This window comes from Semicossyphus pulcher, unplaced genomic scaffold, assembly GCF_022749685.1.
Source record: "Semicossyphus pulcher isolate SPU_LCO1_2020_fin unplaced genomic scaffold, fSemPul1.0.p SCAF_20, whole genome shotgun sequence".
NCBI lineage: Eukaryota > Metazoa > Chordata > Actinopteri > Labriformes > Labridae > Semicossyphus > Semicossyphus pulcher.
This window is the reverse complement of record NW_027211694.1, coordinates 582501-602007: the sequence shown is the minus strand read 5'-3', so window position 1 is coordinate 602007 and position 19507 is coordinate 582501. Positions and strand designations below refer to the sequence as shown.

Genomic DNA, 19507 nt, shown 5'->3' with positions numbered 1-19507 from the left:
TCTAATTATATATTAACTTACTCCTTACATACTGTGAACAACAGCAGACGTGAAAGTGAAACTTAACAGTTCCTCAATTGTCCTTTTGAATAATACCAGACCTCCTTTAAAAAAAGACCATTTTAGTAGATGGAGTTTACGTCACTGTTCATGATATGAGAGTTAGAGGAAGCACCAAAATAACGTAGACATGTATTACTGTACACGTTATTTCCACTTTTAACACTGCTAACACCGCTATGTGTTCCTGCACAATGGTCAACCTTACTTTTCTGCTAATGCTAAATGCTAAAATTGCTTTAGCGTAAAAACTACAAGTTCAGTAAACCGCTTAAAGATTTTATAATGAACCCATGAACTGGTGATGAATGCCCAGATTCATCCAGAAGCTCTCACTGTCAATGTTTATATAATAATATAATATATCATTAGTGTCAAACAGGCTTATGTAACATCTGCAGTTTCCCCCACTGCCTCACATGTGCTGCTCTCATGTGTTCTACATCTCTGTAGATGTTCCTGCCTGTTCACTGTTGGTGGGACAGAGCGAGACATTTAAAGACGTTCTGTTCGTTTTCACAAGTTTCTGACAATTATTCGACTGAACAGTTAACCAGGTCACCGATAGATAAAGATATGACAGTGATAATATGCTGATCTAATTTCGACAGAAGGACATTCTAATGGTACAATAAGGATTTTTAGTTTATACTTTTTATCTTGACAAGATGTTTTTAAGTACATTTACTGTTTGTGTCCATCACAGTAAAGTTATTGTTACCTGCTTCTCACACTCCTTGGTGTAAGATTTGACCCATGACTTAGGCTCATACATGTAGCAGCAATAAGAACTGCAAGGCTCAAAGGAGCTGAAACCCACGTTACTGTGACTTTAGAGACTTAGATCAGACGAGTCAGGAGCTCGGCTGTTTTCAGACGTTTTATTGTGTCTGTGTTTTCAGTCTGAGCTCATTCAGGAAGTCGTGTTCTGCTCTGAGGATTGATGGGTTTGTTTTTCCCTCGGAGGAGACTTAAAGGTCACTCTGATAACAGAAATACTTTCAGATGTGACTGATGGAGGTCAGCTGGGGCGCGTTGTTGAAGGTAGATGTCACCTGCAGGACGTCACTGATGCTCTACTTGTGGTCAGAACCAGTGCCCAGTGTGATGAGCTGTGAGCTCGGATCAGTACCAGGATTTCTCTGATGGACGCCAACTACCATCGTTCTGTCTCAGCTGTGGAGCGCCTGTCCATCTGTCTCCGCTGAGTGGCAGTTTCACTGTATCTAGCAAGTCACAGGTGGGCTGAGATCTGTCTCACTACAGCGCTATGAAGCCACAACAAACAGATGTTACTGAGATTTAATGACAATAAACAGGCTGAGAGGATGCTGAGAGAACTACATCAGGAGGCAGGTCTGTACAGAGGCTGAGCTCATGCTCTGTCAGGTCTGTCTGTGAGACGACAAGAACACGACTTTAAAATGCTGTTTTTTTGAATGGAGTTTGGTTTGAACATTGCGTTATTGGCGTCCCAACATATGTGCATTGACTTCAATATCATCAACACTTTGCACAAACAATACTGGACTCTACACATGAACACAAACAGCCCTATTTCTTCAGTTATCTCCTCCATGAATCAGACAGCTGCTGCGTCCGCAGAGTGCTGACTGGAGGCTCGAGGCGTGATGACATCACAGCCCTGGATGAGAACATGGAGTCTGTTTGGCAGCGAGCTGCAGGGCCGATACGAGTCAGACTAGTTGAACTGATTTAGGTTTTTAAACTTCAGTCACACAACATCCGAAGAGTCTGATTAAGAGAGGCTGGAGGTAAAACGTTTCCACAGTCAGACTTCATGGACGACGTGTTGTCTCTTCTTCATGTGGGGGCATTTAATGGACTCAGCTAGCTGAGAGAGGCAACCAAGTTTACAGGGACGTGTGTAGATGAGTATTTCCCTGTGCTCTGTAAAGAAAATAATGAACCGAATGCACCACAGCGTTTCAGAAGTTGTTTCTTCTGCTCCGCTAAAAATACAGTACGTTTGTGACTGAGCAGACCGACACAGGAGGAAGTCACACACAGGAGCAACGAAGTGAGTCGGGTTTGTTTTTCAAAATAAAACACCCTGTGCAGACCCCCAAGCGTGCATTAGGACACAGAATAACACATCCTGTATTTAAAGGACCAATCTCAGATAAAGATGAGTGAGTGATTCAGTGCAGGCGTTCTTCTGGGATCTCTTCTGTGGGACTGGAAGCCGAATGCAGGACTGAGATAAACCAATGAGCAGATACAAAGTCACACACTCCCATTGGAGTCAGACAGATCCTCACGTCTCTCTATCAGTGCAGCTGTTAGATGGCTGCTGAGACAAGTGATGCTTATTTCTTTATGATATCTGTATATATACAAATATAATATATACAAATATAATATATATAATATCTGTACATATACAAATATAATATATACAAATATAATATATATCATATCCGTCCACAGGCTTCTCAAACTGAAACACAGTCTTCCTTCTTGTGTTGAACAAACTAACTTTAAAGGACGTTTTGCCGGCGTCACAAATGCAGGTAGTTTGGGAGTCTCAGGTTTGAACATCCGTCTGACTCATGAAACGCGACGTTTGCTGTGCGATGAAACTCCACGACTTCTTCATGAAGATTAAAATCAGATCAACAGAAACATAATCGATTATTGATTCATCAACTGTCAGACATGAACCCTCCCGTGAGTCTTACCGCGCAGTACATCAGAACTGATCACACACATCTTCATGTGGTGCACTCCCTGCGTGACTGCGTGACATTGTTGTCTTGTTTTTGTCTCCTCTCAGCTGTGTGTTTGGATGATGTCACCTCTCTGAGCAGTCTGCGGCGTCCTGTCATGTCAGTGAACTCACCTGTCTGCTCTATAAAGTAATATTAAGTTATTAAGTCACCTGTCTGTCTGTGTTTGACGTCAGCGAGGGGTTAAAGTCCTCTGATTGGCTGCTGAGTCATTAACCTTTGATCTGAGTCGGCCGACAGGTTGAACACACCTGCTGCAGGTCGGGTTAAGATGGCCGCCGTGTTCCTGCAGGGATGTTGATCTTATGGTTAGTGTGTCGGATGAACATGTCCTCTGTGAGCAGACGGAGGCGGGGGGATGATCACTCACTTTCTTTCCTCTTTAGTTTCCTCCTCAGAACAGACGCAGCCTTCGGTCACTGCTGTCAGCTGTTTGTAAGAAATTATATAAACTTTATTAAAATAGAATCAAAGTGATTTTTATCCTCGAGTCAAGTTCAGTTAGCCCGGAGAGCCTCCAGTGTTTGGGCTCATTGTGATGTCATTTCCTGGAGTGTCTTCAAACGTTCTCTTTTTATTTGAGACTGATTTGAACAGAGTAGAGAGTTAGAGTTTGATTGGCTGTTCGGTGTCAGTAGACTGTAATGTTTTTCTGTGGGGTCGTACAGACAGACAGGCAGACAGGCAGACAGGCAGGCAGGCAGGCAGGCAGGCAGGCAGACAGACAGGCAGACAGGCAGGCAGGCAGGCAGGCAGGCAGGCAGGCAGACAGACAGGCAGGCAGACAGGAAGGCAGACAGGAAGGCAGACAGACAGACAGACAGGCAGGCAGGCAGGCAGGCAGGCAGGCAGACAGACAGGCAGGCAGACAGGCAGGCAGGCAGACAGACAGACAGACAGACAGACAGACAGACAGGCAGGCAGGCAGGCAGGCAGGCAGACAGGCAGGCAGGCAGGCAGACAGGAAGGCAGACAGACAGACAGACAGACAGACAGACAGACAGGCAGGCAGGCAGACAGACAGACAGACAGACAGGCAGACAGGAAGGCAGACAGGAAGGCAGACAGACAGACAGACAGACAGGCAGGCAGGCAGGCAGACAGACAGGCAGGCAGACAGGCAGGCAGGCAGGCAGACAGACAGACAGACAGACAGGCAGGCAGGCAGGCAGACAGGCAGGCAGGCAGACAGGAAGGCAGACAGACAGGCAGGCAGGCAGGCAGGCAGACAGACAGGCAGGCAGGCAGGCAGGCAGGCAGACAGGCAGGCAGGCAGGCAGGCAGGCAGGCAGGCAGACAGGCAGGCAGGCAGACAGACAGGCAGGCAGGCAGGCAGGCAGACAGGCAGGCAGGCAGGCAGGCAGACAGGCAGACAGGCAGGCAGGCAGGCAGGCAGACAGGCAGGCAGGCAGGCAGGCAGGCAGGCAGACAGACAGGCAGACAGACAGACAGACAGACAGACAGGCAGACAGACAGGCAGGCAGACAGGAAGGCAGACAGGAAGGCAGACAGACAGACAGACAGGCAGGCAGGCAGGCAGGCAGACAGACAGGCAGGCAGACAGACAGGCAGGCAGGCAGACAGACAGACAGACAGACAGACAGACAGGCAGGCAGGCAGGCAGGCAGACAGGCAGGCAGGCAGACAGGAAGGCAGACAGACAGACAGACAGACAGACAGGCAGGCAGGCAGACAGACAGACAGGCAGGCAGGCAGGCAGGCAGACAGGCAGGCAGGCAGGCAGACAGGCAGGCAGGCAGGCAGGCAGGCAGACAGACAGACAGACAGACAGACAGACAGGCAGGCAGGCAGGCAGGCAGACAGGCAGGCAGACAGACAGACGTGCCCCCCTCTGTGACCTCAGTGAAACATCTGTACCTGACTCCTGCAGAGACGAGGCGTGATCACACTGAAGCTACGTGACTCTGATGCCATCTGTTCGCAGGAGTCTGCAGCCGGTGATTTGGCAGAGCTCAGATGTCTGCAGAGGAATGTCCCGGCTTGAAGAAACATAATTGAATCCCATTTATTTGAGTTTATAGTGTGAAGTGGAACATGGAGACGCAGCCTCGGGCTCCGGCTGCAGACTGAAGCTCCAAAACTATTTGAAACACTTCTGAGACTTTAGCTGAGACTTTAGCTGCTGTTCTTTTCGACTGTGTTGAACTCTGAACCCTGTCAGTCAGAGGACATTTATCAGCAGCTACAAATCTCTCATAAGATTAACTTTCTACAATAACTGGACTGTTTTTAAATAAAGTTTTATTTCATTTGAAAAGTTGCCTTCAAGATCAGAAGGTGTGTTCACATCAAAGCAACACGAATCATGCAAATATAAGTCATTGTGAAGGTCCTGACGTCCTGATGCTGCATCAGAAACGGTCAAACCAAACTCCATTCAAAAAACGAGCATTTTAAAGTCGTGTTCTTGTCGTCTCACAGACAGACCTGACAGAGCATGAGCTCAGCCTCTGTACAGACCTGCCTCCTGCTGTAGTTCTCTCAGCATCCTCTCAGCCTGTTTGTTGTCATTAAATCTCAGTAACATCTGTTTGTTGTGGCTTCATCGCGCTGTAGTGAGACAGATCTCAGCCCACCTGTGACTTTAGATACAGTGAAACTGCCACTCAGTGAGACAGACGGACAGGCGCTCCACAGCTGAGACAGGACTGGTAGTTGACCCTTAAAAAGCTCTCAGGCAGTCGTGGATCAAACTGAATCTGAACTTTGGAGCTGATCCTGAAGATCCTGAAGAAGAGGACGGAGTCGAGTGAACATCTGAGTCATTGATTAATCGCTGAGGGAAGTAGAGCGAGAGCTGCACAATTACACCTTTATTATGACTGTGTGTGTGTGTGTGTGTGTGTGTGTGTGTGTGTGTGTGTGAGAGATGTGTGTGTGTGTGTGTGAGAGATGTGTGTGTGTGTGTGTGTGTGTGTTCGTGTGTGTGTTCGTGTGTGTGTTCGTGTGTGTGTGTGTGATGTGTGTGTGTGTGTGTATGTGTGTGGGCTGCCGCAGGAGGCTGAACATGTTTGGGGATTTTCTCTAACTGCTGGTTTTACAACACGAGGGAGTTTCCTGCTGCAGACTGAGTCAGGAACCTTTGACAGGAAGTTGACTTCAGGCAGGAGGCGTGTCCAGAGGGATCAGGGTTATTATTAGAGCATGTTCGCTTTAATGTCAGGACTGTTACATTCTGAGACGGTTACATATCAATGAAGTGACATGATAGAGTGTAGTGTTGAAGCTGATGGAAGTTCATGTGGATTCAGAAGAAGGCTCCTAAAGAGCTGCTGCTCAGACTGACTTGAGTTCAGTGTGTTTTCCTCAGCGTGAGTTTTCCTCAGCGTGAGTTTTCCTCAGCGTGTGTTTTCCTCAGCGTGAGTTTTCCTCAGCGTGAGTTTTCCTCAGCGTGAGTTTTCCTCAGCGTATGTTTTCCTCAGCGTGAGTTTTCCTCAGCGTGTGTTTTCCTCAGCGTGTGTTTTCCTCAGCGTGAGTTTTCCTGCTCACCAGAGGATGAATCCAAACCATTAAGGCGACCTTCCTGACCTGTCTCTGTAGCGCCACCCTCAGGACAAACGTTCACCCTGCAGAATAAAAACACAAAGAGGTGATGGAGTAAATCTGACTCTGAGCTCTGCTTGTTTTGATCTTCATCCCACAGTGAGACGTCCTCACCATGGAGACCAGGATGAAGGTGCACAGTGATGTCATCAGTGCTCAGACCAGGAGGAAAGACGCCTTTTGTTTCACGCCTGATGTGGTGTGAATGAGACCGACCCCCCCTCAGACACTCAACACATACCCACACGCTTAAACAATCAGTCACACACACACACACACACACACACACACACACACACAGTCTGAGACACAGCAGATTTAGTTAGAGGGGGTCTGGCTTCTTTTTTTCCGTCTGTCTCTCTCTCTCTCTCTCTCTCTCTCTCTCTCTCGTCCCGGGCTGTTTGGCCTGCTGAGCGCCATCAGGATGACATCATACCCGACCGACACAATGGAGCTCTTCATCCTCTGAGGTTCCTCGCCAGGCTGCGTCACTGCGCTGGACCGTCGGCCCGGGACGCCCAACAAGAGGGGGAGGAGGACTACGAGCAGGGAGGGAGGGGGGTGGGGGGGTGGGAGGGAGGGAAGGGGAGGGGAGCTAGTCTGACATGTCGGAGCATCCTGCGGGACCAGGATCATGGTCCAAGTCTGGGTCCGGGTCGCTGAGGCCCGGGGCGGTGCGGGCGATCGGGGCGGAGGCTCTGGTGGCCCTGCTGGAGGGGGGTCTGGACCGGGTGGTTCTGATCGACAGCCGGTCCTTCGTGGACTACAACGCCTCACACATCCTGGAGGCGGTGAACGTGAACTGCTCCAAGCTGATGAAGAGGAGGCTGCAGCAGGACAAGGTCCAGATCGCTGAGCTGCTGCAGCACTCGGCCAAGAAGAAGGTAAAACAAGACGCAGTTCAGAACCTGCCCGAGAATCCTGATGGTTTTAAGTTTCCTCAGTTTCACAGTGATCTGTGATTCCTCTCTGTATGTCCATGCTACACTGCACGTCCTCTCCTCGCCTCCTCTCCTCGCCTCCTCTCCTCGCGCTCTCTCTGCTGACTTGCTGAATTTCAGGTTTTTCCCACAAACAGAAACTGGTGACTCAGAATATATCTTTATATTTCACTTCACTAAACTGAAACAATACACAGACACATGTTGCTTGGATCGTCACTGGTTTTGTAGAGTCAGTGGTCATGTGTTCCTGACTGTGTGTTTCAGTGGCGGCCATCTTTGTTTACAGTGTGCACCATAAAGAAGCTGCTTTGCTACAAGCAGTTACAGATTTTACTGACACCTTTTTCATGCTGCCTGTTGGCCCTTTTCTAACGATGGCTCTATAGATTTTCAAAATAAAAGACTCATCCTGCAGCGTGTCAGACTTGAGCCTTGTTGAGGTTCATCTCGTCTTATTTTGAAAGATTTCCGTGCATTGTTTCCAACATTACTCTCTACAGAACGTCGGCCTTATTTTGGAGAGATGAATGTTAACAGGTTCTTTCTCTCCACATTCAAAGTTTCAGCTCAGACACAGTTTGACCTGATGGTCACAAACAGTCTAATATGCATTAACGTAGTAAATCTGTAATACAGGAGGCGGAAGTGAATCCCTACTCGTACTTCCTGTTTCCAGTGTAACCTTAAAAACAGACATATTCGCTGGTTATTCTGAAAGTCTTTAAAGGGATGATTAAAGGGATGATCTAGCCTCACAGATAGAAACCTCTGCTGCTCTGACTTCAGCTGTGTCTGTTTGCCGTCTGTGTTTCTGGTTTGATGGAGTTATGACTCACAGAGAGCGGGTGCAGCATCTTATATAACTCAGCTGAGAATGTAAGAAGTGGATGTTCGAGGGAAGACGTGACGGCCTGTTAAAGTCCGTTCAGATGAAACCTTCTTAGACTGACCTCCATCCTGTGTTCAAACCCTGCATGTCTCTAACCCTGCTCCGTGTTCCCCCCTCTCTCTCTTTACGCTGCACGTGGGCGTCCGACCTCAGAGCAGTTTATTTTTATTGAACAAAGAGAGTTTGAGGCCGCTCCTCCCTTTTTGTGGCGTCGTGTTAAACAGGAATAACGTCTTTAAGGAAGCTCGGCCGCTCGTTTTATTACTGAGGCAACATTTTCCGTCCGATTATGAGCCGTAATTAATTCTGTGAGCAGAAGGAGAGAAAGCAGAGTTTCCTCCAGTGAGCGAGAGCTGAACAGCAGCCAGAGAGCAGAGGAGCAGAGAGGAGCAGAGAGGAGCAGCCTCAGAGAGCAGAGGAGCAGAGGAGCAGAGAGGAGCAGAGAGGAGCAGAGAGGAGCAGAGAGGAGCAGCCTCAGAGAGCAGAGGAGCAGAGAGGAGCAGCCTCAGAGAGATGAGGAGCAGAGAGGAGCAGCCTCAGAGAGCAGAGGAGCACAGAGGAGCAGCCTTAGAGAGCAGAGGAGCAGAGAGGAGCAGAGAGTAGCAGAGAGGAGCAGAGAGGAGCAGAGGAGCAGAGAGGAGCAGCCTCAGAGAGATGAGGAGCAGAGAGGAGCAGCCTCAGAGAGCAGAGGAGCACAGAGGAGCAGCCTTAGAGAGCAGAGGAGCAGAGAGGAGCAGAGAGTAGCAGAGAGGAGCAGAGAGGAGCAGAGGAGCAGAGAGGAGCAGCCTCAGAGAGATGAGGAGCAGAGAGGAGCAGCCTCAGAGAGCAGAGGAGCACAGAGGAGCAGCCTTAGAGAGCAGAGGAGCAGAGAGGAGCAGAGAGTAGCAGAGAGGAGCAGAGAGGAGCAGAGGAGCAGAGAGGAGCAGCCTCAGAGAGCAGCTGACAGGATGAGCACCAATCACTTTAGATCCCTTCACAATGTTCATGTGGAGGTTTAAGTTTGTCCACAGTCTGACAATCATCTGACATACATCTGAACACAACGACGACGACAACAACGACAACGACGACGACAACAACAACAACGACAACAACAACAACAACATCAACGACAACAACAACAACAACAACAACAACGACAACAATGACAACAACAACAAATATCTTCAGACGCTGACATTAAAAATGAAGATAAGACAAGTGTTTAAATAACCTGAATGTATTAAACTGTCTCTCTCTCTCTCCCTCCCTCCCTCCCTCCCTCTCCCCCCCCCCCTCTCCCTCTCCCTCTCTCTATCTCTCTCTCTCTCTCTCTCTCTCCCTCTCTCTCTCTCCCTCCCTCTCCCTCTCTCCCCCCCCTCTCTCCCTCTCCCTCTCCCTCTCCCTCCCTCTCCCTCTCTCTCTCTCCCTCCCTCTCTCTCTCCCTCCCTCTCCCTCTCCCTCTCTCTCTCTCCCTCTCTCTCTCTCTCCCTCCCTCTCCCTCCCTCTCCCTCTCCCTCTCTCTCTCCCTCCCTCTCTCTCTCCCTCCCTCTCCCTCTCTCTCTCTCTCCCTCCCTCTCCCTCTCTCTCTGTAGTTGGAGTTTGCGGGCGATCAGGAGGTGGTGGTTTACGATCAGAGCTCTTCAGACCCGTCTGCTCTGAGCTCCGAGTCGTTCCTCAGCGTCCTGCTGGTGAAGCTGGAGAGGAGCTTCCCCTCTGTTCACCTGCTCTCAGGTGAGTCCACACGAGTCCTGCCCCAAAGATACCTGAGACTGACACAGGTCCCAGTCTGTAGAGCCGCCTGACCAAGTCTAGTTCAAGTCTTAACACCTGCAAAACCAGAACAAGTCAGCAAAGCCTCAAGACGGTGACGAGTTCCTACGAGAGGCAGAGACACGTCCAAGACAGAGACGAGTCCAAGTTAAAGTACCTGTACGAGTGAGACACGTCAGAGTCCAAGTCCACCAGACCAAGTGTAGTACGAGTTAAAAGGTACGCATGAGAAATCAAATCACGGCAGACACAGACAAGTCCCAGTCAACAGATCCACAAGAACAAGTCCGAGTCTAACCACCTGTGAAACACAGACAAGTCCCAGTCAACAGATCCACAAGAACAAGTCCGAGTCTAAACACCTGTGAAACACAGACAAGTCCCAGTCAACAGATCCACAGGAACAAGTCCGAGTCTAAACACCTGTGAAACACAGACAAGTCCCAGTCAACAGATCCACAAGTTAGAGACTAGTCCAAGTCAGAAGCCAAACACCTGTGAGACTCGTTTCTGTTAAATCCTCAACAAGACTTCTAGAATTTACTGAGCAGAGACGAGACTGAGTAAAAAAACACTTGATAGACACGTCATGTTACACTAGTCCGAGTTAAAACACCTGCAGGAAACCTGGATACACCTGAGTCAAACACCTGACCGACAAGTCTGAAGAAAGTCTGAGGGAAGAGAATATTTAGAATAAACTCTGTTTGTGTTTTCTGCAGCTTGTTGCTCTCCCTCCTTCCCCTCCTCCCCTCCTCTCTATCTCCCCTCCCCCCCCTCTCTATCTCTCCCCCCCCTCCTCTCTCCCTCCTTCCCCTCCTCCCCTCCTCTCTATCTCCCCTCCCCCCCCTCTCTATCTCTCCCCCCCCTCCTCTCTCCCTCCTTCCCCTCCTCCCCTCCTCTCTATCCCCCCCCCCTCTCTCCCTCCCCCCCCCACCCCCCGTTTGAGTCAGTGCTGATAAATGACTTTATTAGTCTGATGACAGGCGGCCCGTCTGCAGACGTCCTCCTCCTTTCCACTCAGGGTTGGTTATGTAAGCATGATGTCATGCTTCATGGCGGCTCCACCCGCACACATAAAAACACAAAGACTTCTGGTCTTCTTAAAATCACTCGGTCAAAGGTTTAACTGTTACACAACAGCAGCAGTTTGTATGTGAATAAAAGAGGAACCTGTTCCTGAGTGATGAAGAGGAACAGGAGAGGAAGACTTAAAGGGAAGTTCACTCCCATACGCTCTTATTTTGAAATATCAGACTGTCAAAGTAAAGGCTGTAAACACCTACAGTCATTAAACTTTAACCAGAAGATCACACACAAGTTAAACACTCACCAGAGCTCAACATGTGGATTCATCCGCCGCTAAAAATAGTCCCCAGTAAATGCAACATAAAACCTCCTGAGGTGTGTTTAGAGATCGCAGGAGGAACCAATGAGCTTGGAGCAGAGTCACAAACAGGAAGTTAAAGCAGATATAAAGTCTCAGATCAAACGGCTCCATCTGTCTTTTATATTCTCACGTATTAAGAATGAAACATGTCCGATGTTGGACAGAACCACTCTGTCCTCTGTCGGCCAATCAAACAGCAGCAGCACGCTGACGACTTTATTATAAGAACGATATAGTTTAATTGTTTACCTTAAAACCATCGTGACAAAGATTAAAGTGTCGTAAACCTTTGTGTCTTCATGTCTGATAAAGTTTCACTCAGCCATAAATCCACCTGAACGAGGAGGCGGGACACCTGATGAATAAATGACTTTATGTTTTCTAAACACAATAACTGATTACTGATTATTGATCATTGATCAGTCAGGGCCTGTGGACACGAGCGAAGCAGCACTCGACGGGTTTCTAGTTTCCCCCTGAGAAAGTTCCAGTTCACTTCCTGAAGTCGGAACAACGCATTGTTAACGTTCTTGTTTCACTGACCTCACCTGTTCCTCGTCCTGCAGGTGATGATGATGCTGAATGTTTGTGTCTCTTCCTGTCAGGTGGGTTCTCTGAGTTCTCTCACCTGTTCCCGGGTCTGTGTGAGGGGAAGTCCTCTCTGGTTCCCTCCTGCATGTCTCAGCCCTGTCTGCCCGTCACCAACGTGGGCCCCACCCGCATCCTGCCTCACCTGTACCTGGGCTGCCAGAGAGATGTGCTCAACAAGGTACCAGAGAGTACTCTTTCAAAATAAGAGCGTACTGTAATTCAAGGAACTCAATGTTTGACTAGAGCTGAGTCCTGGTGTGAGGGTCTGACCGTCTCTGTGTCCCTCTCAGGATCTGATGCAGCAGAACGACATCGCCTACGTCCTGAACGCCAGCAACACCTGCCCCAAACCCGACTTCATCCACGAGTCTCACTTCCTGCGAGTCCCCGTCAACGACTCGTTCTGTGAGAAGATCCTGCCCTGGTTAGACCGATCCGTCGAGTTCATCGGTACAACTATAACCTTTAACCTTTTGTTGTTAACAAGTTAACTCACACGTGATCAGATACAAACGGAGTGTTTCTTTGTATTTCAGAGAAAGCTAAGGCATCGAACGCCCGGGTCCTGGTCCACTGTCTGGCCGGGATCTCCCGCTCCGCCACCATCGCCATCGCCTACATCATGAAGAGGATGGACATGAACCTGGACGAGGCGTACAGGTGAGCAGCAGAGAGCCTCGAGTGATCTCTGAGGATCCACAGCAACACTAAACACGAGCACCGAGCAGCTGCACTGTGACTCTTTGTAAAGCTTTGTGCGGGTCACACTCACAGACACTGAAGCGACATTCGTCTTCAGCGTCTGCAAATATGGTTCATCAGTCAGGTCACTCTGGGCCTGTTGTCCTCCATCAGGTCGTTAAATCTGAAAGTGCATCATGATTTAAAAAAGTCTTTAAGTTCTTTCATGGTGTAGCTGCGTCTCTGCGAAGCTGCAGCCCTGCAGAGAGACGCTGCAGAGTCACAGGATGTTATGAACAGACTGCTGTTACTGTTTGCTGTCGATGCAGCACATTCCTCTCACATAGCTGCTACACAGTCGGTCCTAATGAGTTAATCTCCTCATTAACCCTCTCATTAACGAGTCCTCGGTGTCACTGCTCATTACTAACTGTGCTGTTGATCCTCTCTAATGACTCGCACACGCTCTGTTTGTGTGTCAGGTTTGTGAAGGAGAAGAGGCCGACCATCTCCCCCAACTTTAACTTCCTGGGTCAGCTGCTCGACTTCGAGAAGAAGATCAAGATTCCTCACGGTACCGAAGCTAAACTCAAGTCCCTCCATCACCTAGAGCCCGGCAGGGAGGTCCCGGCTCCGTCTGAGGGCCTCGAGCCTGCAGCCTGTCAGGAGGCGGGTCCAGGTCCGAGTCCAGGTCCGGGTCTGTCCCTGCTGGAGCCGCTCACCCTGCCCTGCGTGCTGGCCGACGCCCCCGAGGAGCGGCTGCTGGTTCAGGCCCTGAGCAGCCTGACGCTCCCCGACGGCCCCGAGGAGAACGCCCGTCTGAAGCGCTCCTTCTCTCTGGACATCAAGTCGTACGGGGAGCCGGGGGGCGGAGCTTCTCACCGCGTGTTCGTCCCATCAGGAGACGCCAGCGACTTCTACAAACCCTCCGCCTTCAAGGAGACGACCAGTAAGCCGTGCCAGTTCTCCCCGGTGGAGGAGGTGTCGGAGCAGTCCACCCCGGAGCAGAGTCCCGACAAGGAGGAGGCAGACGGCCCGGAGCGAGTCGCACCGCCGCCGGCCTCCTCCAACTTCACCAAACCTCCACCTGCTGCTCCGAGCTGTCAGCAGCTCCACCGCAGCGGCAGCGTGGAGGAGAGCGCCACCAGCTTCCTGTTCGGCCTCTCGCGCAGCCAGCAGCACCTGGCCCGGCCGGGGCCCGGGGCGGCGCTGAAGGGTTGGCACTCCGACATCCTGCTGGGCCCCGTCACCGTCTCCACCTCCTCCCTGACCGGAGGCTGGTACCTCTCCTCTGACTCCGCCCACTTCTACTCCACCTCCGCCATCCTGAGCGGCAGCGGCTTGGCGGCGTACGGCTGCGGCGCCGGGCTGGAGGCGGTGCGGCGGCGGGGGCGTCAGAGGACGGGGGACCGCGGGGACTCGAGGAGGAGCTGGCACGAGGAGAGCAGCTTCGAGAAGCAGCTGAAGAGACGCAGCTGTCAGATGGAGTTTGGAGACGGACTGACGGACAGCCGGTCCAGAGAGGAGATGGGACAGGTGGGGAGTCAGTCCAGCTTCTCCGGCAGCATGGAGGTCATCCAGGTGTCCTGAGAGCGACCAGGGACAGACTGAGACGTTTCAGACACCTGAGGCTCGCTCGCCAGGAGTCGACTGAAGCAGGTGTGACTCTGCTGACGGAGAAACGAGCCACACAGCCAACAGACAGAGACAGTTAGAGCTCAGAGGTGAGCTCATTCAGTCGCTCTGTCGGCCCAAATATAAGACAGCATCTTACTCTGGAAGTTCGCTGGAGGGCGAGAGAGAGGTGCATTCTGGGTGTTTTTTAGCCTAAATGTGGCTAGGCTAACAGTCTGTTCATGGTGAGTGTGTTGAAGTTTGTCTGCCCTAAAGCCAGTTCATTTTATCCTGCAGGAGTTTCTGATCACGTTTTTATAAAAAAGAACCAAATCATTTGTCAAACTGATGAAAGGTCTGAGGAGAGACTCTGCTGGGAGAGAGGGACCAATCAGATCAGTGCAGCTCATCAACGTCACAGACGGAACCTGTGAACACCTGTCCTCTGATACACCTGATCACACAGACCTTTAAGAAGTAATAAATGTTCCTCTCACATCCAAACACGTTCAGCAGATTGTTTCATCAGAGCTTTAAATCATCACAAACAAACTCAGCTGCGTTTCTTCCCCGCTCAGAGTAACGTGATGTCAGTGAACACATCACAGGAAGTAGATCTACGATGATTCATATTCACTCAAAATCAACAAACAATCTTTAAATCTCTGAACAGCAACGATCCAGAGCTCGGCCTCGTCCGCCAGGTGTCTGCTCACCTGTGGGCTGTCAGAGGAAGTGTTACCTGCTGAGTTCAGGTACGGCAGGCGGACGTGTTGATCCGGGCTGTGAGTGTGATAAGCTGTGTGAAGATGAAGCTGACGTGTGCTGCAGTAAAACTTGACGGACTCTGAATGTTTGTGTTGTTGCTGTTCTTCATCTGCGTCTGGACTTCATGACGATGGTGAAGATGATGAAGATCTGGAGCAGACGGTTCCGGTCTCACAGAACCTCACAGATCCAGACTCCACTCAGTGTTCTTAGACGCTCGTGAACAGGTGAAGCTCAGGGTTTGTTTATGTGGAAACAGGAAGTGAACAGACTCACCTGTCAGAGGATGAAGAGACGGATGAAGAGGAGGTGTGATGAGGCTGTGAAGAGGCCGGGACTCAGACGGGGACTCGGACGTGGACTCGGACAGGGACTCGGACGGGGACTCGGACGGGGACTCAGACGTGGACTCGGACAGGGACTCAGACGTGGACTCGGACAGGGACTCAGACGTGGACTCAGACGTGGACTCAGACGTGGACTCAGACAGGGACTCAGACGTGGACTCAGACGTGGACTCGGACGGGGACTCGGACAGGGACTCAGACGTGGACTCAGACGTGGACTCAGACAGGGACTCAGACGTGGACTCAGACGTGGACTCGGACGGGGACTCGGACAGGGACTCGGACAGGGACTCAGACGTGGACTCAGACGTGGACTCAGACAGGGACTCAGACGTGGACTCGGACGTGGACTCGGACAGGGACTCAGACCCGGTTTAATAAGACGGACTCACACGTGTTCATGTTGCACTACTGTGTGTGAATCTGATTAAAAGTATGAAGCAGAAAACGGACGACGTGTTTTTATGTGTTTTTCATGTTGACGGATGAATTTACTCAACACCTCACCTTTTTCTAAAAAGTAGAGTAATAGTCGTCCGTGTTTGCTCATCACCTTGTTTACCTGCAGGATCACCTGAGTATATCCGTCTACACTCAGAGAGTACCACAGTATACTTCTGTCTCCTGAGGAGCCGTGATAATCATTTAGGTGGACTGGCCCTTTAAGCTGGCAGGAAGCTGCTGTAAACAGCTGATCCAACAGCGCCCCCTGTTGGACAGACTGTGGAACAACAGCACTGTTTCTACATGGCCTGCTCCTCACTTTGGTACATCAGGTATTCTGTATGTGTCATTATATAATATTAATACAGTCATATGGGCCGGCTGTGATAAGACAGTTAGTTTATATATGTGATTTAAAGATCTTCTGATCTAATTTCATGCGTACACATTATAATCAGAACTTGGTGTGTTGAGCTTAAAGTGCTTCACAGAAAGACAAACGATCAGAATGAATAATAAAATAAAAGAAGGGCAAAGAAATAAAAATAGTAAATATTAAAAGAGCGTCAGAAACATTCAGTAAAGGTTTAAAAACATGATGAGTGAGTTTGTTGTGATCACATGATTAAGCCGTTCATTACATCACCGCTGGTCTGTTTAAAGTTGTTTTACTTTTTTAACTTTTGATTAAATTACTGACAGAATGTAATTCACAGAAAGTTTCAGAGAAGCTTCAAAGTGTTCAAGTGTTAATATGAAAATATACAATGATGATTATTTAAATGATCTTGCTTTATGTCGGAGCAGGCTCCTTTAAACCTGTTACTGATGCAGTTTAAACAGCCGTACGGTGTTCCCCTCTCAGATGGGGTCAAAGGTTAAAGTAACATTAAATCAAAGTGTATAAAGTACAAGTGCCTCTAATTTGTACCTCAGTGCAGTATCCGAGTTATTGTACTTACCTGCCAACCAGCAGCAGAGGGCGTCCTCACCTTTACACTGACTGTTTACACAGAGAGAGGCGGAGGTTTGTGTTCCCTCAGTGCTGACTGGAAGGCTGTCACCTCCTGAAACCTCCAGCCTGAGTGAGTTTCATGTTTTCATTACAGTTAGAAGAGTCACCTTTCTGTCACTGGAACGTTTACTAACTGAAGAATGTGTTCCTGACATGAAAACGACTGTTTCCTTCCTCTGTGGGACCTTTGAGGTGTTCCTTATTCTGCTACCTTATGTTTTAGTTTCACCACTTTAATGAGAGAACTTCAGATTCATTCGTGGTTAATGTAAAGTTGAATCGACACATCAATTAACCAAACTTGTAACTTGAGTAGTGCTGCAGGTTACCAATATTTTCTCAAAACAAGAGAAATCACATGTAATAAGCTGGTTTAAGAATATAAAAAATACTCAAAAGGATAACTCAGTTATAAAATAGTTGTCGATTAATTTAAGATTTGAAAACTACTCGATTAAGAGCGTCGGATCCCTACGGTCAGATCTGTACTTGTACAGTGTCAGTAACCTGTAGACCGGATGGGGCGTGACCACTGCAGGCAGCTGGCTTGCCTGTCAGTCCACACTGAGGGTTTAAGTCACCGCGGGTCTGTGGTCAGGTTGACTGCTGCTGCTGGTTTTCTCTTAATTCAAAGTCAAGTGTAGTTTTAACCGAGTCGCATCTCCGGAGAGCGGAGCGGCTAACACGAACTTCTGTACCCGAACAGGAGCTCAGTTTGTCGGATATAAAGTCCTCAGAGGAGCCGGTAAAATCCAGCCTGGAGCGGAGATATCAGCGTGTTTTTGTGCCATGTTTTTCTAACGTTACACGGATTATTGGATGAAGCCCACACCTGCAGGTAAGCTTCTTTTAATGATTCTCAACAGGGCACTTCACATTCCTGCCCCAGCTCCACCCGCAGACAAACATCTCTGGACCCGGGAACATTTTAATCACATTTTATTTAATTATCCTCTAAAACTGGGAAATAATAAATACTTTTAACACATTTTTTTCTCGTTCTATCGTTCTGCCTAAACAGAAAATGTAAATGCAAACCGAGGCAACTTGATCTGCCCTCCTGCTCTGTGGAAGGAAAGGTGGCCCTTCGCTTTTGTAAGCAGGGAACGACCGCACCAGACCCCGTTTGAAAATGTAGTTTTAATAATTCTGTAGAGATTTTAATGCAAATACAAACGAAATTACAAACGATAACAAAATGTCAGTGTCACATCTTTAATTCGGCGTACATTCTCAACACAAAACTGAGCTGTATACATTAAAATTCAACTTTTAATACATCTACTCCTGTTATTTCGCGTCTGGTCAAAGCGTTTCAACGATGTGGTTAATAGGGAGGTGTGTGCACGCGAAGCCAGCTTTACTCACAATTTCTTTAAATTAAACGCCTGAGACTGGAACACATTAACGCCGAAATTACTGATAGTTCTCAATACAAATCCTGACAGCATATTTAAAGTCTAAGACAACATTTATACTTAATAATACTAAATTTTAGCTTAAATCACAAGAATTTGAATGGAGTTTGGCGTAGTGTGCGTTTTGAGACCAATGAAGGTGAAGGGCAGCTCCACGTTTTGCATAGTGACCCCCGTGTTGTCACTGAAAGAAAAAGACAATTTATCTTGAATTAGAGACGAAAACGAGCCGAGCCGGGCTAACGGTGCCGCTCAGGTGTGTGAGGCTGCCCGGGCAACAGGCGGTCTGTCCCCGGCTGTGTGTCCGGGGCTGCCGGTGTGTCGGAGCCTTTTGTTTGGCTTGGCCTGAAAGAAGCCCGGTTGCCAGGGATGACAGAGATATCACGGCTCGGTATTGTTCCAGCAGGGTTACCGGAAGGTCTCCACGGCAGCGTTTTATCTCCTTTTGTCTGTTTAAACAAACGGTTCCTGTTTTCTTTGACTTCAGCTGTCATTCAGACGTGAAGGGTTGAGACAGCAGCTCAGCCTCACCTGGTTTTAGCGGGAAATAATGCTTATAGTCTGGTTTATTCTCCTTAAAGCTGACCCATGTAAATGAATATTGTAGTACAATATATAATGTGGTCGGTGTGTTCTCTGAGGGGCAGGTGTAAATGGTTAACGGATGTTAAGAGGCTGCAGCAGCTCATTATTATCCCTCCTGTGACCTGAGCAGGTAATTGGTGTTATGAGAAGGGCAGGTCTCAGGTGAGAGAACCCGGTCAGTCTATATATTAACATTATTCAGAGCTGAGTTCAGTTGGTGCCTATTTTTACATTCGACTCCTCCAAGCTAAACAGAATGAGTGTTTCCTAAATGTGATTTGATCTTTGAAAACTTTGAAAACACTTTAAAATAATTTCTGAAATCATTACAGGCTCGTCTATCCTGCCAATGAAACACATTTGAGATTCAAGCTGATTTCTCAACTGTGTCTATTTCTTGACCAAAACAAAGATGGCGGCCGGAAGTTGATTGTTTTATGGTGCGTTCCATTTGTACTCAAAAGTCGGAATTTCCGAGTTCCCAGTCGGAAATTTTAACTGGAACGCCCCCTGAAGTCGGATGTCCGACTCGGTAAGTCGAGGAACCTCACCAACCCGACCTCACATCTCTGTGTATCAACAGAGATGTGAGGTCGGTAGTACCTGAAAGCGGTAGTATGAACTGTTTATTATCACTTCTGTCTTATTTGTGTCTCCATTAGCCGCAGTCACACGTCCAACTTCTACCTGTGGAC

General features: G+C 48.9%; 2 protein-coding genes across 2 annotated transcripts in view; both read left to right on the top strand.

Moving 5' to 3' along the window:
* The first annotated feature begins 6975 nt into the window (after positions 1 to 6975).
* dusp16 (dual specificity phosphatase 16) lies at positions 6976 to 16373 on the top strand. The gene is made up of 6 exons (XM_069671410.1): positions 6976 to 7258; positions 9782 to 9920; positions 11955 to 12118; positions 12231 to 12390; positions 12477 to 12600; positions 13104 to 16373. The coding sequence occupies exons 1-6, from the start codon at positions 6980 to 6982 to the stop codon at positions 14209 to 14211; spliced, it is 1974 nt and encodes a 657-aa protein (XP_069527511.1). The 5' UTR covers positions 6976 to 6979; the 3' UTR covers positions 14212 to 16373.
* A 1115-nt stretch (positions 16374 to 17488) lies between these two features.
* eps8a (EGFR pathway substrate 8a, signaling adaptor) overlaps positions 17489 to 19507 on the top strand; it is a 30805-nt gene continuing 28786 nt past the window's right edge. The window contains exon 1 of the mRNA XM_069671279.1: positions 17489 to 17647. The gene's annotated coding sequence lies outside the window, so the exon portion shown is untranslated. The remainder of the gene's footprint in view (positions 17648 to 19507) is intronic.

What these genes read in the sequence shown, in the direction of transcription:
- dusp16 (XM_069671410.1), top strand. Translation starts at nt 6,980, where the DNA reads ATGTCGGAGCATCCTGCGGGACCAGGATCATGGTCCAAGTCTGGGTCC. An exon ending in CCGATCCGTCGAGTTCATCG is followed by an intron (nt 12,391 to 12,476) that starts GTACAACTATAA and finishes TTTGTATTTCAG; the next exon opens with AGAAAGCTAAGGCATCGAAC. An exon ending in AACCTGGACGAGGCGTACAG is followed by an intron (nt 12,601 to 13,103) that starts GTGAGCAGCAGA and finishes TTTGTGTGTCAG; the next exon opens with GTTTGTGAAGGAGAAGAGGC.